This window comes from Choloepus didactylus (genome assembly GCF_015220235.1).
Source record: "Choloepus didactylus isolate mChoDid1 chromosome 25 unlocalized genomic scaffold, mChoDid1.pri SUPER_25_unloc1, whole genome shotgun sequence".
Taxonomy (NCBI): Eukaryota; Metazoa; Chordata; class Mammalia; order Pilosa; family Megalonychidae; genus Choloepus; species Choloepus didactylus.
The window spans coordinates 4,779,604-4,805,159 of NW_023637606.1; the positions used below are offsets into that span (position 1 = coordinate 4,779,604).

General features: G+C 50.6%; 1 protein-coding gene across 7 annotated transcripts in view; it reads right to left on the reverse strand.

The window, feature by feature from the left end:
• The window catches only part of RANBP3 (RAN binding protein 3), a 58,954-nt gene that overhangs the window by 4,105 nt on the left and 29,293 nt on the right, over positions 1-25,556 (reverse strand). For 5 of the 7 annotated variants that reach the window (XM_037824292.1, XM_037824289.1, XM_037824287.1 and 2 more), the window contains 12 exons: positions 22,054-22,090; positions 21,879-21,965; positions 20,017-20,088; positions 11,929-11,994; positions 11,057-11,149; positions 9,955-10,082; positions 6,352-6,471; positions 4,345-4,448; positions 3,163-3,241; positions 2,763-2,865; positions 2,088-2,212; positions 687-807 (listed from right to left, as the gene is read on the reverse strand). In XM_037824292.1, the coding sequence (XP_037680220.1) occupies positions 687-807; positions 2,088-2,212; positions 2,763-2,865; positions 3,163-3,241; positions 4,345-4,448; positions 6,352-6,471; positions 9,955-10,082; positions 11,057-11,149; positions 11,929-11,994; positions 20,017-20,088; positions 21,879-21,965; positions 22,054-22,090 (1,135 nt within the window). The remainder of the gene's footprint in view (positions 1-686; positions 808-2,087; positions 2,213-2,762; positions 2,866-3,162; positions 3,242-4,344; positions 4,449-6,351; positions 6,472-9,954; positions 10,083-11,056; positions 11,150-11,928; positions 11,995-20,016; positions 20,089-21,878; positions 21,966-22,053; positions 22,091-25,556) is intronic. The other 2 variants (XM_037824288.1, XM_037824294.1) reach the window with 1 other exon arrangement.

Here is a 25,556-nt window from a genome sequence, read left to right on the forward strand (position 1 = left end):
GATGACTTCAATTCAGGAAGATAAAACAAATAATACACATTTCACAGAAATGCTGACTTTTTTCAAATACGAGTACACACACATACCTGTATGCACGTATTCATTTTTGTAACAATATCCTGCTGGGAATAAGATTTGGGTATAAAAACTGGCCCCGTAGCTTTATTTATAACAGCTAAAAAACCTAGGATCCCCCCCTAAATGGCCATCAATAGGGAAATGACTAAATGCATTAGTTGCCGATGAAATATTAATGTAGTAGTTTTTCAAAAACAGTTGCATTTTTTCAAGAAAAGTTGATGCAGGAACATGCTCACAGAAATGTGAGAAGTGCAGGAAATAAAACTGCCTCATTTAATTAAGGAAAAGCCACGGACGGGCCACCAAAAGGTGACCAGAGATTTCTCTCTTTAGAAGATTTAGAGTTGATGTTTGATTTCTTCTGTTTCCCTAAAACAGGCACGACTTTTATAATAAAAAACAAGTTTGAAAAACGCTAGGTACTTTAATCCTCTTTAACACTAAGAAACAAGAGATGCCATTGGGGGCGGGGGCTGGCGGCTCCCCTGGGAGACCTGTCTCCCTGCCCCTTCGACCCCTTCTGAACCCCTGCCTGGTCCAGGCCCCCCACACGGGGCCCACCCCCTCCCCAGCCTCAGGAGGCCCCCAGCGCCTGTGCGGCTCACCCAGGCGAGACTGCAACGTCCCGTCGTCTGTTGAGGCCATGTCGTTGAGTCTGAGCAGCCCACGGCCTCTCTCTACCCACGACTGCGAGGTCTTGTCAAAGACAAACAGCTTGCACTGAATCTGGAACACACACGACAGCCCCCTGGTGAGCAGGAGCCCGGCCGGGCCGGCACCCGCTGTGACCGACCCTGGGGGTCTCATGTCCAACCCGCAATGTCATTCGCCACCACAGGCTATCAGGGTCAGCGTGCAACAGCCTGTCTGTTGCCCAGCTCTTGAGCTAAGAACTGATTTTATGTTTTTAAAAGGTTATTAAAAAAAAAAAAAAAAGAATTGTGAAAGAAATGTAATTAAAACCACAGCGAGACACCACTTCACAACCATTAAGATGGCTAGAATAAAAAAGAGTAAAAGGCGCTGGTGACGGAGAGAAACCGAAAGCCACACACTGCTGGTGGAAATGGAAAACGGTGCAGCCGCTGTGGAAAACAGTCTGTCAGTTCCTCACGATGTTAAATACAGAAACTCTCCTCCTACGTATATACCCAAGAGAAAGGAAAATAACTCAAGGTCCATCAACAAAATGTGGTCTTTCTGTGTGATGGAATATTCTCCAGCCATGACAAGGAATGAAACTCTGATATGTGGATGGACTGTGAAAACAAGCTGAATGAAAGAGGCCAGGCCCAAAAGGTCACGTACTGTACAATTCCATTCAAACGAAATGTCCGCAACAGGCAAATCCTCAGAGACAGAACGCAGCTTAGTGGTTGCAGGGGCAGAGACAGGGAAATGGAGAGTGACTGCTCATTTTTTTGGGGGGGGAGGAGGGGGGATATAAATGTTCTAAAGTTAGATAGCAGTGACAGCTGCACAATTCTGTGAATGTACTAAAAACCACTGAACCATATACTTTAAAAGGATGAATCTGTTATGGTATGAGAATTTATCTCAACAAAGCTGTTATTAATAAAACAAAACCCACAAAACAGAGTCTGTGACAGAGACTGAAGAACATGCAGCTTCCCGTGGGCCCCGCACCCTGCACCGGCTCTCCAGGCACGTGCGCCAGCACGCGTGGGTGAAGAGGCCATGACGGTGCCCCGGGGACGGGAGAGGGCAAAGCGAAGGTCTGGCTGCAGCTGTCGTGTTTTTCCCCTCACAGAATACCACCAGACGCTGGTGTGACAAGTATTCACAGGAGTCAGGCGGTAAGAGAAGGTGTTTGTTACGACAGTCTGTGTAATCCCAAGTCTCAAAACAGACCCTTTTGCTCCAGAAAGCAAAACAAGACGTTCCTTAGATGAAGGCCCCCAGAGGGCTGGGTCCCCGGATGCTGGATGGCCCTGGCCCCTCAGCCCCCCACAGAAGAGCCCGGAGGCCGGCCCGCCCCACCTCACCTGTAACACGTTGCTCTCCGCCTCCTCCCCGGTGATGACCTCCACTTTCTCCAACAAACACTTCCGCGCGGTTGCCTTGGTGTAGGCAGCTGCCGACTCGACCAGGGACTCTGAAATGTCATCAGCTGAACAATAGTGACTATTTATCGGGTGCGGGGGGAGTACATGCCTCTCAGGCGAACAAGAGTTGGGTGTGGCCCTGACGGGGCCAGCCACCCAGGAGGGCCCCATCTGGGACCCGCAGCGGACCCTGGAAACGCGCCAAGCAGTCAGGCTCAGAATTTGCAGGGAGACCATGCGGGAGCTGCCATGCAGCTCTGGACCTCCCATATTTCCAATTGACAGAGGACAGAGGTCGCCGATGAGAAACTTCCCTCTCCGGTTGCCGTGGAGCACACCGGAAGCGGGCAATGACCGCCTTAGCATCCCCTGCCCTGTCCCCTGCCCCCATGCAGCAACAAGGAGCTCCCGCTCTCTTTAAGCTGCACACTTCTGACTTTCCACTCTCTGAAAATGAGACCCCAGTGTCACCACTTTCAGACACTGGTCCAATAGCTGGCTCGCGGGTGGCGATCACCACTGGGGTGAGGCAGGGCACGGCGGACAGTTTCCCATCACTTGTTACCACCCAACCAACCCGCAAGCATCCCACAAGGCAGGAGGACCATCAAGTACCTTTCTCAGGGGTGGCCTCCTGGGAAGCGGACTCAGACCCCGACTCGGCAGCCGCGGTTTCCCTGCTGGCATCTGAACTGACCTCAGTTAACTTTGGGGGGCTCTGTGGGGAAAGGGAGGCACACAGGGCAGAGGGAGGGTTTGTATGGGTCTGCGGATGGTATCGCTGCAGAAGAGAAAGACCCCGCATCAGGACAGTGGCTCTCGGCCCTGCTCTGCCTGAGCAGGGGGTTTCTGCCTCACAGCTTTGAGGGCCTCACCCAGACCCGGTAGAGGCGAGAGGACAGCCCTTCCCCACAGCCCAGCCCTGGGCTCTCGGTGCTCCTCAGACAGCACAGGCGGCACCTGCCTCCACCCTCTCCAGTGCCCAGGAAGCACAGTCCCGACAACGGCCACTCACCAAAACACGCTCGCTCATATTCTGGCCAAACACGAACTTGTTGCTGGAGGCGTGGGCACTGCTGGCCGAGTTCTCTGAACTGAAGAGAGGGCGAGCTGTGAGTGCGGGGACGTCAAATGGGAACAGGTCCCGGCAAACACAGCCACTTGTGTGTCTGCACATGGATGCACATGCGCATGCACACGAAAATGCACACGGACGGCACACATGCACTTGTGCGCACAGTCAGTGAACAACAGCCAAAGGCCTGCCTGTGGCAGCCCAGGCCAAGGCCCCACTTGGCCCTTCCCACTGTGGGGTAGGTCAGTGGTGTGTCTGCAGGCCGTGCTGCGTCAGGACGGACACATGGACCCTCTGCTGGCCTCTCCTGGGCACTACTCCCCACCAGGCACCATGTGACCTGCCTGACCAGGCTCACTTGCCCCTAACCCCCCGAAGGCAGGCCTCACCCTTGCTTGCAGATGATTCCAGGGGTCGGAATCGGGTGGGAGCATCCACCCCCAGGAAGGAAGCCCAGCTCTGTCTCTTACAGCAGCTGACCCCGTGAGCACCCCCCCACCCCTCTGCTGGCAAGGTAAACGGGGGGACGCTCGGTAGGCGCTGGGCCCAGGGACTGTAGCCCCCAAGCACTCCACCAGCGTCAGCTGCTGCCCCATTGTGGTGCCTCCCACGTGAGACACCAAAGACCATGAACCCCTCCCGCTCTGAAATGCCGCCGTGTGTCTTAAAAAATGGATAAGCTCTCCAACCAGGAGTGCATGGCTAAGAGGCGGGGGCGCCGCTCACGCCAGGCCTCTCTGAGGCTAAAGACCCCATTCTCATAACCTGCTGGTCGTCCCCCAGGCAGAGATGCTCTCTCCTTCTGCAACACCTAGGGGACACCTGTGCCACCGGAGAAGACGCCCCACTGCCCATTCGGTCCTACTCTGGGTGTGAGGCCCACATGGCTGTGTCCTCCACATGCCCCTGGACAGCCTCACTGCATTCTGGTCCTGCCCTCGGTATGTGCCAGAGCCCAGGACAAGCCTGATCTGACAGCACGGCTCTCCCAAGCCCTCTGGGGTGCATCTGCCTCTCCTCACCCTGTGCCCCAAAGAGAGACCAGGCTCAGCCCTGGTCCCAGGGTCTGCTACCTCCCTGCAGCTGGTTTACCCCACACAAGGCCTGGCCCGAGACACTCACCTGCAACTGATATACTGAAGGAAATAGTTTGTCGCGGTTGGCGTTTCGGAGCTGGGGTGTCCGGCGTTCTCCATGTCAGTCATGTCACTGTTCTCATTTATTAACTGGGAAACAGAAAGGAAACACCGGAGAATGACACCCTCTGGAATGTCACACACACGTACATACACTTGTGCACGTGTACACTTCAGGGGCAGGGAGGCTGTAATTCACTTCAGCACTACAAGCTTTCTTTGCTTTTGACTGTTAAGATACAGAAACAGTTCAGAAACCAGTAGGTTTTTCTACCTTGTTAAAAAAGATAAATCACTCAAGCTGGCATCCTGTTGGCATTTCATCAGTGCTGCTCTACCGAGAGAACACAGACCTGGTGCCTTAAGGGGTTTACTGTGAACGTGAAAAAGTATCCTTTCTCAAGTGTTCCGCTAATTCCGTTAAATAAGTTCTACAACAACCTTCCAGGAGCCCTGTGAGAGCTCTGAAGGGGGACAGGAAACTGGCTTGTCCTCACTGGAGAACCTGGGATTTGACAGTCAGACTTAACGCCCAGGCAGGGCCTTGACTCCCATAAAATACTGCCTCGACCCGATTTCTAAGTGCCCACTCTTTCTAACTCGAGGAACAGACTCGGCCTGGCCTGAGAGCCAGTGGTCAAGCCTGGTCAGGTTCCCGTCCCTAGTGGGGGTGGTCAGGTTCCCCAACCCTGTGTCTTTCTCCCTGTAGAGAGCAGCCCCTAAGGGACTAATTATTTTGTCTTAAAGCCACGGCAACATAAACACCTATTTTTCAAGTCTCATGGGGGCTTTGTATTTCCCTTGGATGGTGAAAACCGAAGGAGAAAGCAGACAGCACAGTCCGTTCTTTCTATACAACAGAGTTTTGTCTCCTCACTCCAGGGTTTCCTACCTCCCCACTGCTGGCATTGGGGCCGGATCATTCTCTGGGGTAGGGATGTGCATTGTAGGGTAGTGGGCAGCATCCCTGGGCTGTGCCCACTCGACGCCAGTACCCCACCCCACCCCACCCTGCCATGATAACCCCGTCTCCTGACATTGCCCTGACACTGTCTCTTGGGCTGCTAAAGATGATTTTTGCCAGATGAGGGCTGGAAATGCCACGGAAGGACATTCCCTCCCTCTGGTGAAGAAGGCGGCGCAGCCCAGCTCTGGGCTCCCCTGAGCTCCTGCCCGGAGTCCCAGGCCATTATCCTGCCATGCCAGCCTCTCCCACCCTGAATCAAAGTCCCAGATGAGACCGACACACTAGGAAGGCGGCCAGGATGTGACAGACACCACCGCCTCCTTGGAGAAGAGAAAACAGCATTTTTTTTTCACTCTTGTTGGAAAAAAAACAAAACAGTAGTTCTCAATGGAGGCTATTCTGCCCCCTCAGGGGACACTTGGGCAGTGTCGGGGGACATCTGTGGTTGTCACGACTGGGTTGGAGGTGCTGCCAGCATCTACTGGGTGAAGCCCAGGGGCACTTCTCAACACCATACAATGCAGAGGACGGCACCCCCCAGTACAGAGTGATCTGGGCCCAAATGTCAACAGTGCTGAGGTGGAGAAACCCTCAAACAAGGAAACAAAAATCTCCCTGGCAATGTTAAAAGTAATGGAATGTGCTGTCTGCTTTCTCCTCCGCTCTGAAAACGTCATTTCTCAGGGACAGGGCCTGCTCGGTCTCCTCCGTCTCTGCCACCAGGAGAACGAGGGAGCCTGATGCCAGAAGCTACCGCTGCATCTGGCTCACAGTGGGGAGGGGCGGCAGGCAGCTCCCGAGGTCAACCGCAGGTGGGGGAGCCCCAGCCAGGCCGCCCGGTGCCACACATGCCAGGAGCCGGGCGCGCAGCGGGGGAGCAGGGACGGCCGCCAGCATTCGTCAGAGGCTACCCGCCCCCCTTGCTTCCCAGTCCCTCAGCCCCTTTTAAGGAAGAGGAATTTGCTATTTAACCTGGGGGAGGCACAGAAACAAACAATTCATTAGTTCAACCCTCCGATCACATACCTTCACTCTGTCCCTCAAGTTTTGCCCAAACACAAATGCTTGCTGTGCAACTTGTTCTTTTTTCTCACAGTTTTCCTCCTCAGATGTACTGCTAGACTCATTTTTCTGGGGCTCTTTCTCCTATTAAAACAGAATAAACAGGAAAAGCAACGTATTTAGCCCAGATAAACAGGACAAGCAGCCCCCCACCACTGTGTTCACGCGACGCTTCTCCTCGGGGCAGGCCCTGGGCAGAGGGGACCGGCCCTGCTGCCACCTGTGACACTTCCCTTGGGCAAGACTGTGGGGAGGATCCTGGGACCACCAGCCATGAGCTGCTGGTTCCCTAACAGGCCCCTGGAGGTGCTTTAGGCAAATGGAAGTTGTGTGGGAGAACAGGCTTGGATACCACAAAGTCAACAGTGGGGAGTGGGCCCCAGTTCTGCAGGCCATGCTTGGCCCCTAGACCTCCGCCAGAGGTGAGACAGGCTTGGGGACCCATAAGCTCCCACACGTCCCGGGCTCTGGCTCAACCCCAGGCTGGGTCCTCTGTGGGACTGAGCTTGCCAAAAAGGCGTCAGGGCTTTAACAGGTGGTTGCAAAACTATTATGAGGGGACTCTTAATCAACATTTCCTTTGCGTCTGATCGGCTTCTGATTTTAAAGGCCATGAAGTGGCCTTTCTGTCCAGGCAGAGGGGATTCAGAAAGGGAATGTAACCGCCCAGTGCGCCCAAACGGCACGTCTGGGAATTCGTTCTTAGAAATACTTGCATGAGAATGCAAAGTCAGGTGGGAAGAGGCTCAGCGCAGTGCTGGTAGGGTCGGCAAAGAACCGAGACCACCTGGGTGCCCACAAAGGGGAGGGCTTGGACAGGTCAGGATGCAAGGTATCCGGGCTGTGCCCATGCGGCTGTGACAGAGAAAGAGGCAGGGCTGCCCCTCATGGGAAGTGAAGTGCATGACGTGCCCACCAGTGAAGAAAGGCAAGCTGTGGGCCATGTGAGTGTGAGTCCATTTCTGTTAAAAGCAACCCCATTGGCAAGTCTGTACTTCCTGCATGGTTTTTCTGTAAACCTACAACTGCTCTAATAAACAAACCAAAAATTTTTTAAAAAAGCAAATGCAAATCTGTGTATGTTTAGAAATAACCCAGGAAAAAAAAATCAGGAGACAGAGAAGAAAAACTGTTGATAGGTTACCTGGGGGCTTCTTACCTGAACAGTGGCCTCTACCATCTCCTTTATAGATTCTTGTATTGTTTAAATGTTTTTGGCACGCAGGCATGACTTTTGTAACTAACCACTTCAAGAATGAATTAATTTATCTCTGGATAGTGGGATACTGAGCTACTAATACTTCACGATGCTTTTCTTATACCAGACAGTGGAAACTGCTGTGCAATTTGAAAAAAAAAACTAAAATGAAAAACATTTGGATTGAAACTCTGGGGATCAGTACAATGGAAAGACACGAGGCCGGGTTTTCTCAGGAGACCCTTTGAAGGGAGCCGAGGCAAATGAACTCGGGCTTGAGAAAGGCCGTGCAACGGCGCCTGCTTCCTCTCAGCTTTCCTGGCTGGCAGGGAAGACGGGAGTTAAAACACCAGCTGCAGGACCCGGGCACTGCCACATAAATTACAACTGTCATGCTGATTGAGAGCGTAAATGTTTCCTTGTGTGTTCCCCAAAGATTCCGCGTGGCGCTGTGGCCTCGTGCCTGTGCAGGAGCAAACGTGGCCTTTGAAAAAGCAGCGCATGCAGCGAGGGGGTGCCCTCTGCGGACTGGCCCCGCCCCAGGCCCACTGGGGCCCACAGCGACACCACCCTGCAGAACTGCGGCCAGGGATCCTGGTGCCGGGTGCGCTCTGCCCCTGCTCACCCTCTGACGAGCACCGTTCCCTGGAAGGCCGATGGGCAGAGCCCAGTCACCTGTTACCCACCGAGTAGACATTTACAATTCTGTGGAGCCTTTTTAAGGCTTCAATTAAACTACTAAGCAAATCTCCAGACCCTCGAGCCTTGCTTGAGTTACTTGGCGAGCTTTGTCTTGTGTCACGCAAACCCTCACACTTAGTTCCTGGTTCCCAACGGGCAGTTTGAGAGTGTCACGGTCCTGGTGTGCTGTGCTAAGTAAGTCAGGGCTGCAGGGAAGGCACAGGGCCCACCTGGGCTCCTGCCTGAGGACCACAGAAGGGCATGTGTGGGACCCGTCAACCTCAGGGGAACTCGGGGTGGTCCCCACAGCTTGGGCGTGTGGCAGCGCTGGGGCGGGGGGAAGGGGTGGCGTTGACGGACATCTCAGCAGGCAGGGAGTGTCACAGCTAGGTGCCAATTACCCGCAGAACCACCACTAGCTGACGGGCGGATATACTTGTGTGTGGCTCCACCCCTGACGAACATGGAGCCCGGGTTTTGGAGGGACACACCCCAGGAGCTGGAATGGCAGAGAAGGGAGCCAGAGGCCAGGGGACGAAGCCGTAGGAGGGTCAGCCCAAAGGAGGGAAGATCGGAGGTGAGATCTCCCAGCTCAAAGATCTGAGGGAGCATGTCTGTCTGCCGTGGGGAGGAAGCGTCAGGGCCAACAGACAGGTCCCCTAGGATGGGACCGAGGGGGAACTCTCCAGGCGAGGTGGTGAGCTCTGCAGCTGGTACTGCCCCAGCCTGGCCCGTATCCTCGTTGCTGAGGACGCTGGAGAAGGACAGGGTGGGTTCAATCACCTCTAGGTCTCCCTCTAACTTAAAACTGTACAGTTGATTTACTGCCCTCAAGACCCACGGCTATAAAAGCATTCAAGAAGCAGCAGGAAATAAGTCGTATTTCCAATTCAACAAACTGGTTTTGGAGGTAGGGGGTTTGGGGATGTTATAAAATGTAATTGTAAATTACATTATTTCCTCATTTGAGCCTGAAAATCTACTGGGAGGGAGAGGTTATAAAGTCCTAGGCAGTGGCTTGACCTCTGAAATGGAAGGCGTGGAAACTAATGAACTTAAACAGATCCAAGCTGGCTGTTTCACATGGGAGATCTGGTGTGTTGTTGCCACTCTGATTTCAAATCAGTCTCTGCCAATCTCAAAAGCAGGCTCTTCATGAAACGTCTCTACACGAGACAGTATCAAAAAACCTCCTGCTGCCCTACAAAATTCTAATAAACTATTTTTGAGCTGACCCTAGGGCAAACACATGAGTCCCTGAGGGGTTGTCTGGGTGTGGAGACAGAGAGGAAGGACATTTCTTCGTGTAAAATGTTCGACGATCACCAATGAAAGCCATTCCTCCGGTCCCAGTAACTCCAGGGCTCGGGAGTTCTAGGGCTGGCTGGTGACAGAAGGAAAAAGGTGCTGCTCTCATGCTATGTAGGGATTTATAGCAAAGCTTCCCTCAGAGCACCTTTCTCTCCCAATGATGGTGAGAGGCCACCCTTGGCAGTCCTGTAATTTGTTTCAGTTACAGTTACTCACTGATACCAGTGAGCCAATCTAGAAAGCCTTAAAATAGGCCAACACACTGCCCAGAACAGGCTAACAGGTATGAGCTCAGCCAAATCCTGCGAGGGTTCCCCGCCCCCAGTCTGAGCCGGAGCCTGGTGCCTGGCGCTCTCCCTGCCCCAGGACACACGAACCTCAGGTGCCTGGGTCTCGTCAGCAGGTTCCGAGGGGCTCCTCTGGCCGGGGTTGTCAGGTGATGACGACGACGCGGCCCCGGTGCAGTCTGCTGGGATGCTGACCCCGTTGGTGCCGCTGCTTGGGACTGCGGGAGAGAGGGACAGCAGGGGAGTGTCGGGCATGCGGGCTGGACCCTTCTCCCCCAGGACACCTGCGACCTGAAGCGCTGGGTCACTTCCAGGGCTCCCTCCTAGCACGTGCATCGCGTGGGGTGATAGTGTAATTTCTCCTTGTTAAGAAAAGGCTCTGGCATCCCTTCAAAGTCACGAAATCTTAACAGAAAACTCACAGGACTGAGAATATCTTGTTTATTCCAAAAAGAACTGGGTGAGTTTTCAGTTTATTTAAATGCAATGCTGCTGATTGAGGGAAAACAGAGAACGTGTACTAGAGAAAGAAAAACTAGTCTAATAAAAGTCTTTGCTCTATGACTTTTTCCCGTTAAATAGTTGTGATTATGTAGGACACGCGCAACTTTAAAACTGGTTTTGATTGTTCAGCATTAGATTAACAAATTTCCTGTGTATCTGAAAACTCTTCAGAAATACTAGCAATTTTTGTAATGTTGGCTGCTGAGTTGCTTCTGGTAAAGAAATCTTAAGTTAGGGAAACATGAAGAGGAAGAGAAGCCCATTAGAGTTAAGCACATTAAAGATTAACTGAAAACCATGACCTGTGTGGCTATAATGGACACAGCTGAGGAGTTAAGGCCTGGACTGGCCAGTAGGACGAAAAGACACGCCTGACCAGAATTACCCTTACACGTACGTCCCTTAGCTGAGCCATAAAGACACCAGGCTGAGCTTTTTGTCTGAGAACATGTAGGTACAGACGTGAAGTGTCCAAGGGCACGTGCCAGCTACTACGGGGGTCTACGGGAAGGGCTAGGGCAGGCTGCCAGCAGCAGGCCCCGCTCAGCCTGAGAGCTGTGGGGAGGTTTTTCCCCTGGGGAGGCTTGCCAGGGACAGGGCAGGGGCACGACCTAAAGGATCATCTGAACCATGCTCTCTTCACTATGATGCAACGCTGCTGTCTAGCCCCTGGGGACGTGTTTCTTACCAGTCTGTGAGAGGGCCTTCGGCTGGGGGGCCTGTAACACTGCTGGGCGGAGCACGCTGCGCTGCTGCTCCTTGGGCTTCTGGCTCGGCAGACCTGGGGACAGAAGCCGGCTTTCCCAGGGCCCTCGGACCCCAGGGGAGGCACTGGCAGGAGCGCAACACCCCGGAGTGGTCTCAGGTGCGCCCGAGAAAATTCACACCCATTTCACGCCCCTCCCATGCTAGACTCTGCAGGGAACCACCTTTATTATTTTTTACATCCAAGATATTTTCTGCAGATTCTGATTATTGTCAGTTTTTTTAATAGGATTAAACAAAACTTATGCCCCAGAAGCAGTGGGGCCACACGTGATTCCCCTGAGGTTTAGGGATCTCTGCACTTGCTTTTCAAAACATCACCCTGAGGAAATCCCCTCCAAGCACTGATCCCTGCCCTGTGGAGGCTTCCTGCCCCGGCTCCTGGAGCAGGTCCCTGGGCTCCATCACCGGCCCCGGGACCTAACAGTGAGCCCCCGGGTGCAGCTCTGCTCGCCAGGGTTGGCGCTCAGCATGTAGAGGCCAGAGAGCTCTGGAGAGATCAGAGTCAGAATCAAGCACATGATCGCCGGGCACAGAGCCCAGAAGGCCCCAGGCCAGGCCAGGCCGCCCCATGCTTCGCCTCCACCTCAAGCTGATCGGCAGGGAGCTTGCTGGCTAACCTCCTGGGTCAGGCTCCTTTAGTAAAGCGATGTTCCCAACGCTTCCTTGTCAGGGAGCAGAGACGATTTAGGAAGCAGTGGTGGGGCTGCCTTATAGGGCTGGACCCAAAGATCCTTACAGAAAGGCCTGGAGAGATCTAAAGAAATGCCCCCTCCTCCTCCAAGACAGTCCTACCTGCACTGGGTGCCTGGCCATGGATGAGCGTTGGTGGCTTCAACCGGAACCCACTGCTCTTTTCCTCTAAAAATACAAGACAGAACATAAGCAGCAGGTGGGGCAGCTAAGCCAGGCGCGAGACAGGGCAGGAGATGACGAGTTCTTGAACTCAAGAGATCATGGGCCTGGAGAACCAGTGCAAATGTTTCCAAATTGAAACCAAAACAGACCAGGGAGGAGAACTGGCAGGAACTGTTGGAATCAACTGTTTTGAAACCCTGGAGTCTACTGGAACACTGTGTGGCTTCCAGGGAAGAACAGGAGAAGAGGCTGATATATTGCGGGAAATACCGGTGAATTCCAACCCTGGGGCAGCGTCTACCATCCCTAATCCCCCAACCGCACACATGCAACAGGGGGGACTGCAGCCTGGGTGGGCCATAAGGACTCAGTCCTCCAAAACCTGGGGAAGTGTGTTCTGATCGCTGGTTCCTGCTTTTGATCAGCAACTTCAGATCACGGCGGGGCTGGCTCGGAGGGAGGCCACTGTTCCAACCCCATTCAGGGAAAAGTGGCAGAGGGGTCTCGAGAGGCAGGATCTACTTTTTTCCTTCTCTTTTCTATTTCCATTCTCCATTTGGGAACAAAAATAGTTTGGGAAAGTCACAAAATGACAGCTCCGGCCTTCAACAACAACAAAAACCCTGGCAATCCCAGAGGAGTGGGAGAACTGCATTTCTCGAGTTTTAACATAACACTCAGAATGTCCAGTCCTCAAAAAAAAAATTATATAACACACAAAGAAACAGCAAAGTATGGCCCATTCACAGGAAAAAAAGAGAACTGGCCAGAAACCATCCCTGAGGAGGCTCAAACACTGGAACCGCTGGTCAAAGACTTTAAATCAACTGTCTTAAATATGTTCAGTAAGCTATAAAGGAATCCCTATACAAAGGACTAAAGGAAATTAGGAAAATGTCTGAACAAAATGAAGATGGGGAAATTATAAAAAGGAATCAAACAAATTCTGGAGCTGCAAAGTACAGTAATTGAAATGAAAAACTCATTAGATGGATTCAACAGCAGAAAACCTTGAAACGGGAGCAAATGTAAAGGATGCTCTCTCCTGGTTTCAAAACATACCACAATGCTACAGTCATTAGCACTATGCGGTGCTGGCGTAAGGACAGACACACAGACCGACGCAACAGAATTGAGAGCCCAGAGATAAATCCACACATCTATGGCCAGCTGACTCTACAAAGAAAGAAGTTTCTTCAACAAATGGTGCAGGGACAACTGGAAATCCACCTGCAAAAGAATGAATGCAGACCCCTCCCTCTCACCATGTACAAAAATTAATTCAAAATGGATCAACGACCTAAACATAAGAGCTAAAACTATAAACCTCTTAAAACACTAGGGGGCAATGGAATTTTTAGATTTTGCACCAAAAGCATGAGCAATAAAAAATGGATAAAATGGACTTCATCAAAATTAAAAACTTCTGTGCATTAAAGGACATTATCAAGGAAGCAAAAAAAAACCACCTATAGAATGGGAGAAAATATTTGGAAACCATATCTGATAAGGGTTTAATATCCAGAATATACTAAGAAGTTTTACAACAGAAAGCCAAACAGTCCAATTAAAATGGGGTCAAGGATTTGAATAGACATTTCTGCAAAGAAGATATTCAAATAGCCTCTGAACATATGCATAAAATGATGGTCAACATCATTAGCCATTAGAGAATGCAAATTAGAACTACAATGAGACACAACGTCACACTCACCAGGACGGCGATCATTAAAGGTAAAATCTGAAAATAACGAGGGGTGGTGAGGATGTGGAAGCAAGGGGAACCCTCACATTTGAGTGGTGGGAATGTAAAATGGTGCAGCCACTGGAGAAAACTGTTCGGTGATTTCTCAGCAAGTTAAACAGAATTATGGTACGAGATGACACGGTAATTTCATGCGTAGGTGTAGACCCAAAAGAAATGAAAGCAAGAACTCGGACAGATACTTGTACTCCAGTGTTCATCGCAGCAGGGTTCACAGTAGCCAGAAGGCAGAAGCAACTAAGTGACCACAGACAGATGAATGGATACACAAAATGTGGTCCGTCCAGATAACGGAATATCATGCAGCCACAAAAAGAAGGGAAGTGCTGGTTCATGCTGGTTCACGAGCCTTGAAGACATCATGTTGAGCAAAAGAACAAAAGGATAACTGTCACCTCATTTCCCTTATGTGAAATACTGAAGAGTCAGCAGAACTCCAGAGGCAGATGGAATCATGGTCACCAGAGTGGGGAAGGCATGGAACAGGAGGTTACTGCTAAATGAGTGCGAGTTTGGGTTTGGGATGACAAAAACAGTCTGGAAATAGTAGTCAAAAAGTTAGGGGGAAAAAAAGGCCAACAACACACAAAAAAACACAAAAACCACAGAGGCAGAAGCCCTGTCCATCACTGAGGCTGTGGGCGGCCTGCGGAGGAGGCAGGGGCTGCAGCAAGCATTGGCTGGGGGCAAACTGCTGACAATGGTGAGCGGGAGGGTGAAGGACAAGCAAGACAGAAGAGAGGAGGGCGACTTCAGCGAGGCTCCCAGCTGTTGCCAAGGAGCCCCTGCAGGTGGAGGGTGCCCGGCTGGCCCACCCTCGACAGCCTTGTCCAGATGCCTGCTATTTGCTGGCCTGCCCAGGAGCTGAGAGGCTCAGAAGCAATTACGACCTGACGTTGTGCTCTGTGCACAAGCCCTGGAGAATATCAGGGAGCCGAGAAGGAAGGTCCCCACGATTGTTTCTTTTCCTGAGGGACTCAGCTGCCAGAGGATCCATCTGTGACCAGGAAGAGTATCTGTGCTATGAACAGACACCTGGGAAACGAGACACATTTTCTGCGGTGAAGAGAACAAAGTGGCGGACAAGGCTCTCTCTTTCCAGATGTTCCTGCAGAGCACTGCAAGGCCTAAGGGCAGGGAGCCAGGGGAGCACTCCCTTCCACAAGCAGGGCTCCTGTCCCGTCAGCTGTGAGGAGGCCACCCCTCCCGAGCACTCCAGAGGTGGAGTGCAGACCAAGAAAGCCTGGGGGCTCCTATGCCTGGCTTCAGTGCAGCTGCTGCCCACAGGGACCCCATCACCTGTGTCCCTCTCAGGAAGGGAGATGGTCACATGTGACCCATGGTGAGAAGGACCATCAGAAAGGGCCTGTGCCCCCAACAGGCCAGATGTGCCGGGGAGTGAGGACCACAACTGCAGTCTCGCAGGCTACTGCGGCGGCTTCTGAATGCGCGGGGGCAGGTGCAGAAGGGGGCCACAGGCAGCCCTGCTTGGCGCCAAGGTCCGACCCATCGCAAGGCCATGGCAGGCTGCAGGTGCAAGCCCAATACATAACAATGAGTTGTGTTACCACACACTTGCAATGAGTAACGTGAAAATGAAATTAAGAAAACCATTCCATTTATGAAGCCTCAAAAAGAATGAAATACTTGGCAACAGATTTGACAGAAGAAGCACAAAATGAATACTCTGCCAGCTACAAAACACTGTTGAAAGAAACTCAAGGAGAAACAAGTAAATGGAAAGACATCCATGTCCACAGACTGGGAAATTTCACATTCTTCAGGGAGCAACACTCCCCAGATTGATCTAAGATTCAGCACATTCCCTATCGAAGTCCCAGCTGGCATTTTTGCTGAAACTGACAAGCTCATTCTAAAAATCTTATGTAAATTTAAGGACCCAGAACTGTCGAAACAATTTTAAAATGAACCAAGTTGGAGGACTCATAAAACGTACTACAAAATTACAGTAATTAAGACAGTGTGGCACTGGCAGAGGACAGACGTACAGAGCAATGGAACATGACTGAGAATCTGGAAATAAATCCTCACATTTACAGTCAATTGGTTTGCCACATGTAAAAGAATCAAGCTGGACCTCTACCTCAGACTATATATAAAAATGAACTCATGATGGATCAAAGACATAAATGTAAAAGTTAGAACTATAAAACTCTTAGGAAAAAGTAAATTAAGATTTAGGAGTAAATCTTCATGACCTTGCGTTAGGTAAAACCTTTTTAGATATGACACAAGCAACAAAAGCAAACATAAATTGGACTTTATCAAAATTAAGCTTTTGTGCCTCAAAGCATATCATCCTTTGAAAAGACAGCCCACAGCAGGGGAGAATATTCTTGCAAATTACATACCTGATAAGGGACCCGTATTTAAAATATATAAAGAACACTTATGATTCAACAATAAAAAGACAAATAATCCACTAATAAATGGGCAAAGGATCAGAAGAGACTTTTTTTTACAGAATATATACAGATGGCCAGGCATATGAAAAGATGCTCAAAATCATTTGCCATCAGGGAAATGCAAATTGAAACTACAAGATTCCATTTCACACCCATTAGGATGACTATAATTAAAAAGACAGATTAATAACAAGTGACGAGGATGTGGAGAAACTGGAACCCGCATAAACTGCTGCTGGGAATGTAAAATGATACAGATGTTCCGGAAAACATCCTCAAAAGGTTAAACATACGGTTATCACACGATCCAACAACTTCACCCAAGAGAAATGGAAACAGGTTTTCAAACGATCACGTGTACACAAATGTTCAAAGCAGCATTATTCATAATAACCAACAAGTGGAAACACCCCAAATGTCCATCAACTGATGAATGGACAGACAACATGTGGTCCATCTACATCCTGGAATACTATTCAGCCATAAAAAGGAATGAAGCACCGGTACATGCACAACATGGATGAAGCTGCCAACACCATGCTGAGTGAAAGAAGCTGGTCACCAAGGCCACATACTGTTTCTATTTATTTGAAATGTCTGGAACAGGATAATCCATAGAGACACAAAGTAGACTGGCGGCTGCCAACGGATGAGGGGAGGGGCTGGGGAGTGCCTGCTAACGCGTCGGGGACTTCTTTGGGGTTGATGAAAACGTTCTATTACTATGTAGTAGTGATGGTTGCACAACTCTGGGATATACTAAAAACCGCTGAATTGTACACACACACACAAACACACACACACACACATGCACAGAAAAAAGCCTTGTCAGACCAAAGTTTCCAATTATGAAACAAAATCAAATCAGAATTCAGAATGGAACAGGAAGGCTCTCCTCCTGTTACCTACGTGCTGGTGAACACAACTGCTCCCCTTGGACAAGCCAGGATCACCCAAACCCTCACTGTGTGTAGACAGACAGCTAGACAGACGTGGACATAAATGTGCAATGCATACAGAAGTGCTCCTGGCTCTGTCCGCTGAGAGGACCTGGGGGCAACGATACCCCAACAGCAGTTGGCACACAGAGCACCCAGATCTTGGTATCAAATCCCCCTCTCCATGAAGAGGAACCAGGGCACCTGGGAGAAATGGCTGACTCCAGGGCTGGGACAGGAGAAGAACATCTCACATGACAGAGAGCACAGCAGTGTTCAACTGGATGACAGGCAGTGCTGAATGGCGTGTGAATGCAGTGGAAGGGGGAAGTTTAGAGTCATGTATGGCACCAGAAGGAAAGTTGGAGGCTAAAATGGCAACATAGAACACAGAGAATCTTGTGGTGGACAATGTCCCTGATTAACTGCACAGACATAAGAAAGTTCTTTCATGAACTACAACAAATGCACAACACCATTACAAGGAGTTGATAATAGAGGAGTGTATGGGGGAAAATGTACTTACTGCAAACAATGGACTACAGTTAACAGTAATAATTTAATATTCTTTCATCAACACTAACAAGCATACCAGACCAATACTATGGGTTAATAATAGGGGGAGATAAGGGGTATGGAGGATTTGGGTTCTCTTTATGTTTCTTTTCTGGGGTAATGAAAATGTTCTAAAATTGATCACAGGGTTGTATGCACAACTATGTGACAATACTGTGAGCCAGTGATTGAATACCTCAGATGGTTTGCATGGTGTGTGAAGATATTTCAATAAATCTGCATTAAAAAAAAAAAATGATGGGGACATGCCACAAGGACACTGGAACTGGCTGGACAGGGATCCCACTGGCAAGATCTGTGCAATCTTAACATTGTACCCCACTGACTAAAACAGAAATCCACAAATCCCTACTGACACAATAAATCAATGGATACATAAACAGGGAGAAGAGAGAGCTCTGCCGCAGAGTGGAGTGGCAATTAACAAAGGTAAAAGGACGGTGGAATTAGAAAATCACCATTTGACAACTACTAGAGTAATAATTCAAAAAGAAAAGATGAGTGGAGGCTAAAACTAGTGGGCGCCAGTGAGAAAAGAATGAGATTCTCTGGAGTCTCAAAGTATCTACCAGAAAATATTTATTACAAAGGAGAAAAAAAAAAGGCATTTTACAGTGAAGAAACCTGGCAGATTCAACCCTAATCAAGTAATCAAAGTTAACCCCAGGACAGGTAAACACTGTGTGCCACTTGCTAGGATGCGCTGCCAAGACCATGACTTCGCGTCTGTGGGATTCCAGCCCAAAGCACATGACTTGGATCTGGTCACAGGGAACCATCAGACAAACCCAAACTGAAGGCTTTCTACAAAGTAACCGGCCTTCACCACTTACAAGCATCTTCACAGATATGGAGGTCACAGAAGCCAAGGGAAGACTGCGGAGGTGTCCCAGACTGCAGGAGAGACGTGCTATGTGACCTGGGGATCTGACCCTCCGGCTGTCAAGGCTGTGACGGGGGCGACTGGTAAAAACTGAAGGGGATCAGCGGGTAAGGAGTATGTGGAAGTGCCTTACAACTTTTCTCTAAACTTCAAATTTTTCAAAATGAAAAGCTAGAAGATAAAGTGAAGGAAGGAAGGGAGCGGAGGACCCAAGAAACTTGGCTCTGCAGAGCAGATGTGTGTCTGACGGGACGCCATACTCCCGTCACATTCGGGGCACCAGCTACTTCCAACCAAGCCTTGGGCCTGTGAGCCGGGCCTTAACTGCCCCTTCCCGCAGGGCTACCCTGTACTCGGTGCCAGAGGAAGCCGCAGAGGCCACCATGAGACGAGAGGGGACAGAGTTTGACAGCACAGACGGACAGACACTTGGCTTGGCTGACTGACCACCAAGACCAGAACCTCAGGCCGGCAAATTGCAACCCCCTCCCCACAACGGTGTGCTGGCTAGAAAGGGGGTGACAACCAGCAGGGACGGAGCCCCGAGGGCCTTGACAAACCAAGTTCCTCCCTCTTCAGACAGGGTGAGGAGGTTGGCTCCAAAGAGTTTGCTTTCAGAGTCGAACTGAACTAAAAGGGTTGAGACGGTGCCATCAAATCAATCTTCGGGGTTATAAAAAGTCACCTCTTCACCTGACACTGTCTGCCCAGGGCACGACTTATCTTGCAATGCCTTTGAAGTCGACAATGAATTTATGTAAGGCGGCTTGGGTTACAGAATTCGGGTTGTTAAACTTGCTCGTTAAATCTTTTATGAGGAATTTCAGCCACAAGGGAGAAACTTTCAGGAAATCTTAAAAGGCAATTCTCCGGCAAAAGACCAAAAAAGGAAGGCGCTGCATTCTTCAGAACGGGTCAAGCTGTTTTCCCCAACATTTTAAAGCTTTGATTAAATATATTTATCAGAGCAGATCTAAGCAATTTTAATTAATGTAGGAATTTAATACACAGAAACGGGGTCTGGAAAATTACACAAGCTTAACAGTAGTTGACTTTGGGATGGTAGAGTGAGTAGGAAAAGGGGGGCAGGACTCTATGCACTTCTGATTTGCTTTTTTTAAAAAAATAAATGAATAAAACAAATACTGCATCTCTTTATAGTTTTTTTTTTTTTTTTCCCAATGGACATATAACTCCTTGCAACTAGGCACTGCTTGCAGTAACAGAAATTTAAGGGGTTTTAAAGCCTGTCCCACATTGGATTCCTAATCTACAAGCTAGAGATTTGGGGAAAAAAAAACAGGAAATGAAAAAGAACCCAAATTTCAAATGCTTATTCCTGTTCAAGAGCTTTCTGTACAATATCAACTGCTTTCATCCCAGGAAACCCCCCCCACCCATTATTGGCTGCAAAAGGCAGAGGGGCTGGCAGCTCACCTGGTTCTGAGTCAGAATTGCCTGCAGATGACTCGCAGAAGGTTGACGGCATAAAAACATTGTTTTTTGATACTGTTGACAAGGTGGTGCAGGCGGGGAGGGAACAAGGGAGAAACAAGGTGAGTGAGAGGGGCAGACAGGCAGAGGTCACCCTTCCTACCGAAGAGGGGCCAGGAGCAGGTCTGCTGGGTCTCCCAGCAGAGACATGTCCCTGGGGGCCTGTGTCTGGGGGATGTCCTTGTGCCCTGGGGAAGCGGACATAGCGGATGCTCAAAGTCTCATGTGACTCGTTCCTCACCAGTCACCCCCTCACCCATCTGAAGTCTAACTTTCAATACCACCTGCTACCTGGGCTGCAGGCCAGCCAACAGGCTTCCACAAATGAAGTGGAACTTGGAGTGAAAACTTCTGATGGCAGTGAGGACAGAGGCTGTTATGTGGAGTCAGAGTGCATGGCAAAGACAATATTTCACAAACTTATTGGTGCCAGTTCTATCTCTGTTTTCCCTGAAGGTCAAAAGCTGACAGTCTCCCTAAGTGCCAATGGACTGGAGGGGAGGCAGATCTTAAGTGGGCCAGGAAGGAAAAAACATTTGGTGGTGCTTTGCTCCTTCAGCCTTCGACCACAGCACAAAATGCCCCCTTCCGTGCTGTGCTTTTATGATGCTGAAATTGTGGGTCAGAGGTAGCTTGTGCATGAGAAGGAGTAAAATCAATAACCAGGAAGGGAATGCTCCCTCCCTTCACAGACTACAGGGATCTTTAGTAAAGATGGCAAACTGCCCAGGCAGCTTGAATCTCAGTGTATCCATTCAAGGGAATGTTATGCAGTCGTGAAAAAGAACGTGGCACTGCCCAAAATCCATGCGAAAGGAAATAGGCATGAAATCCCCTGGGCTAGAGGGGTGATCTCGAAAGAATGGTGACTTTCTAAGTTATACATTCCCCCGAGTTTGTTACTTGTGCAAGAAGAAAAACTTTCAGGAATGTTTTTTCCCCTTAAAATAATATCCTTCACAACTGTAAAAGATTTTTACATTAACTTCCCAAGAGTGAATTTCAATTTAGGTAACTGGAAAATAAACGTGTCTTCAAACAGGTGCTTCAGACATCTGGGAGAGACCCTCTGGGACAATACCAGACAGGACTAACTCAAGATGGGAAGGTGGGAGAGCAGGCCCTGGGGACGCACCAAGCCTCACGTCTCCAGGGGTGTCCGCCTTTCAGAGGCCCCCACTAAGTGGCCCCAATGTCTCTTTCTACCTGGAACGTGCCTCTCTCCTACTCCAGCCTCTGTGCATGACCTCGGACCAGGCCTTACGTCCAGGGCCTCCACAGCCTCTGGGGTCTCCCTTCAAGGTTCCACCAGGGCCCACCTCTGGGGTACCTCCTGGACCCACATGACTCCTATTTATGGCGTGTGTGCGCGTGCGCGCGCGTGTGTGTCTGGGCTGCTGCACTACACTGCTAAGTTCTAGGTCTGCAGCTGATGGACAAGGAGAATGCCCTACTTCCTACACCTTCAGTCTACGGAAACCGGCAGCCTTGACAATGAGGAGATGGAATTAAGGGTGCGTCAGTGACCAACAGGGCTCTGAAGAGACCATCCTCCTCCTCAGAGGGACAATTTCTTCCAGCGCCTCTTAGTCCACTTAGTTGAACACTCCACCAGTGTCCCTGATGGCGGATGGGGGTGGGGGGATCCTGGTGCTTTCTGCTGGAAACCGAGTCACGGTTTGGTTCTAACTGGCTGGTATTGGAGCCGGGAAGGAGACGCATGACGGATGTGAGACGCTGGAGGGGAATGGAGGGGTCACGAGCACAAATGCTTTTATCGTCCCACAGAAGTCCACAGCTTTTACCTGACTGTGAAGGTGGGAAGTGGGTTAAAGACGATGTTCTTTCTCGCTTGACAGGAGGGCAGTAATTCCCATCTTCTCGGTCTGAATCTGCAGAAAATAATGATAAAGGGGAAGAAATATCAGGTTGCTTCCGTGTCTGCCTCCAAGATGGTCCAACTTTGTAGGGTCTCCTTACCTTCTCCACCTTCCGGACTGGAGCCGCCAGCTGACCTCTGAAACGAGAGCACACGTCGGGGTGTTGTAAGAGTCAAGCTAATGGGGCTGAACCACCTGAGTTCAGTAACGAATGGATTCTGAATGGCAACACCGAGGACTAACTCCCTGAGCTCAGCCGCGTGAATCACAGGCAGAACGTCAACGTGAAGCTCGAAAATTGCTTCCGATGAACCTTCCACCAAGAAATCCTCTTGAACGCTGAGGAAACACTCACCACCAAAGAAACTGTTTCACTCTCTCTCCACAGGTTACGACTAATTGGTGTGCCACCCCTAAACCCACACAACTGCAATTTTATCTGGCCAAAATTCATTCTGCCAAGAGTTGAGAAGCGATCTCCATTCCTAAGGGCAGCAGATCCTTTTAAAACAGTCACATAACACCGGATCTCAGCAGTTTCAAGGCAGGCTCTTTTTTCCAGAGCAAAGTGAGAACTTGTTGCTTTGGACCAAAGTCTGCGGCACAGCATTCAGAACAGACACATCAAACACAACAGTTCAACAGACCAAAGAACCACGTAAACGTTTACAAGCCAACAGAGGAGAAGGCTAGAGAAGTTTTCACTAACATCTGAATTTCGAGTGGGAATGCCTAGCAAGTAAGAAGACTTCAAATGACATCCCCCACCTAGCCAACAAACCATAGGTGACATTCTCAGGGACTTATGATTCTTGGAAACTAAGCAATCAAAAGTAAACCAGATGAGGACAGCCTGCCTCTGGGAGCTTTTGGGGTTAAATTAGACGAGGCACGTGAAGTGCTTTGCAAACTGCATGCAGAGTGGTGTGTCCAGGCAGTAACTGCTACAGATCAAACCATGGATTATGGAGCCAGAAGAGAACCCCCGAAAGCAAGGCGAGGCACACTTTTTTCTGTAAAGGGCGAGATAGCCAATATTTTTAGCCTTGCGGTTCACAGCGTGGGTCCGTTGTATACTCGTTTGCTTTACAATCCTTTAAAAAGGAAACACCACTATAAGCTTGTGGGCTGTATAAAAAGAGTTTGGCAACCCTTGTGCGAATGGGCAGTGAGAGCCCAGAGCAGACGGGGAGCGCACCTGCTTGAAGTCACACAGCTAACTCGTGACAGTAAGGGAAAGGAACCTATCTGGACCATCTCCTACCCCCACGATGACAACTTGTGCTTGTGTCACAAAAGAGAGCGAGCCTGGGCTTCTCTGCTTGAAGCCGGGGTTCTAGGAATTCTCTAGAAAGGGGGTTGGGAGTGTGCCTGTGACATGGGGAGAGGATGGGCAGGCTCAGAGACCACTGCTGGCCAAGTGCTTGGGAAACCTGAAACCCTCAAGCAGAACTAGAGTTTTACCAGTTATTGGGGCGACTTTGAAAACTGGCTAGAACACAAGAGTGGAATGCAAAGATGGCTCAATCCTTTCTATCTTGCCAAGGCCTGGAGAATTTTGTCACTTTTCCCCAGCCCAACTGTTTCCCAAGTGTGGAACCTGGGGTGAATTATGGAACTTGCCCAGGCGTAGGTTCTCTCCTGTGGAAAAGGGAACCGATACTAGTGCCTCCCTCGCAGGGAGGGTGAAAGATTCAATGAGAGTGCAAGGAGCAGCTCAGGGTATGGCACGCTGGGAACAGTGAAACTGTTATTGTCACAACTGCTCGAGGCTTATGACTGGACGTGACTAAATTCAGCAAGCTCAGTTCTAGTTCATGTGAACCCTTGGGGCAGGCCGGGAGCCAGGCAGTGTTGGGGGGAAGGGCTGCAGATCTCCAGGGACAGTAGAGGACAGGAGAGCCAGGAGTGTAGAGTGAGTCCTGAGTCCTGGGTGCAGCTGGGACAGATGGGCACAAAGACACGTTCTGGCAGCACTTTGATTCTTCAGAGGCCAGAGCCTGTCTGTGGGGACCCTCCTTTTCTTTGGGGCACAGCAGCTTCCAGTAATGCTCACCTTCACACTTCACAGAGGTGAGGGATTTGCACTGCCCCGCTGCAGAGAAACCTCAGCCTCCACCGGTGATGGTGGCCCCAGCCACTGCCTTTGACCGGCCCTGACACCAGTGGCAGAGTGGGAAGCAAGCCCTGTACTCCCAGCAACTCTAGGCAGCTCTGAGAAATGACACAGTCACCTTGATCTCTCACCTGCACCCCCCATACGCTCCCCTAGCATGCACTGCTCTGTGCATCAAGGGGCCAACCCCACACCCACCCCCATGTCCTGTGGAGGTGCCAGGGAGACACAGAGAACCATGCCTCAGTCTACACTGATTTTCTTCTTGCACTTCTCCTGCACCCCACCTGACACGCAGTCACTCAGGACTCCTGAGGAGTGCTGCCCACTCCCCAGGTCACCTGGGGTTTTCTCCTAGGCCACCTCTTGTCTCTGGCAGGCCCTGGCTCCGCGCCCTCCTGGACCCTGCAGGATGGTGTGGCCTCCAGGTGCTCCCAAGAGCTCCTTCTGTGAGGCAGGTGCTCCCCCCCAGTGTTGCCAGGCCCTGCCGCTCTTGTCCTCTGCCTTCTCTGTACCTCCCCTTGGCCTGGCCCTGTGGCTCTAGAGGCTTTTCCTCTTTTAATTCAGCAAGCATCTCAACTGTCTTGAAACCTGCACCCAGTGGTCTCCTAGGCGTGAAAGCTGCCCCTTGTGGAATGACCTTGGGCTCCGTGAAAGGGCCATGCCTTGCCCACCTCTGGGCCCCTGCCCCTCTGTCCCTCCTCCAGTGACATCCTCCTTCTCCTTCCCTCCCTAACTTCCCAGATGAGAACCAACTCCTGCTGATTCCAACTCATGGTCCCAGGTTTGTCCAGTCACATGACCTGTGCCGGAATCCCCGACTAGACCCTGAGTTCCAGGAGGGAGCTTGTCCGTGGCACACACAGGACCTCACTGAGCATTTGTTCAACGAAGGACACCACATCCCAGGCACTCCATAAGCAGAGGAGCAGCAGCAAAGGCACGTGCCCTTGACGTCACAGTGGGAGTCATACACGGGGCAAGGACCCCTGTTGAGCCAGCGGCTCTGGAAGCCGTCAGTCCCTGAGCTGCCTCAGGTTTCTTCAGCCCCTGCACAGGCCAGGCACCCCAGTGCCTCCATCTCCAGAGGCCCTGGCACCTAACTTTCTTTGACTCACTGGTTATTTAGGTATTGAATTTCCACATCTCTGAACTTTCCAGATTTCCTTGTGTTCTTGGTTTCCGACTTCATTCCAGTGTGGCCAGAGAACACGTTTCGTATGATTTCAATCCTTTTAAATTAAGGCACTGAGACTTGCTTTTGGGCCCAGTATCTGGTCTGTCCTGGAGAATGTTCCACATGGGCTGGGGCAAGTGTGTCCCGCGGATGGGTGGCACAGTCCGCACACACCTGCTCGGTCTGGCTGGTCTATGGAGCTCAGGGTCCTGGCTGCGGGCTGACGTCGGCCTCGCTGCTCCAGCCATTATTCAATATGGGCGACTGACAGTGCTGCCTCTGAGGGCTGAGCTGTCTCATTTCCCTTCCG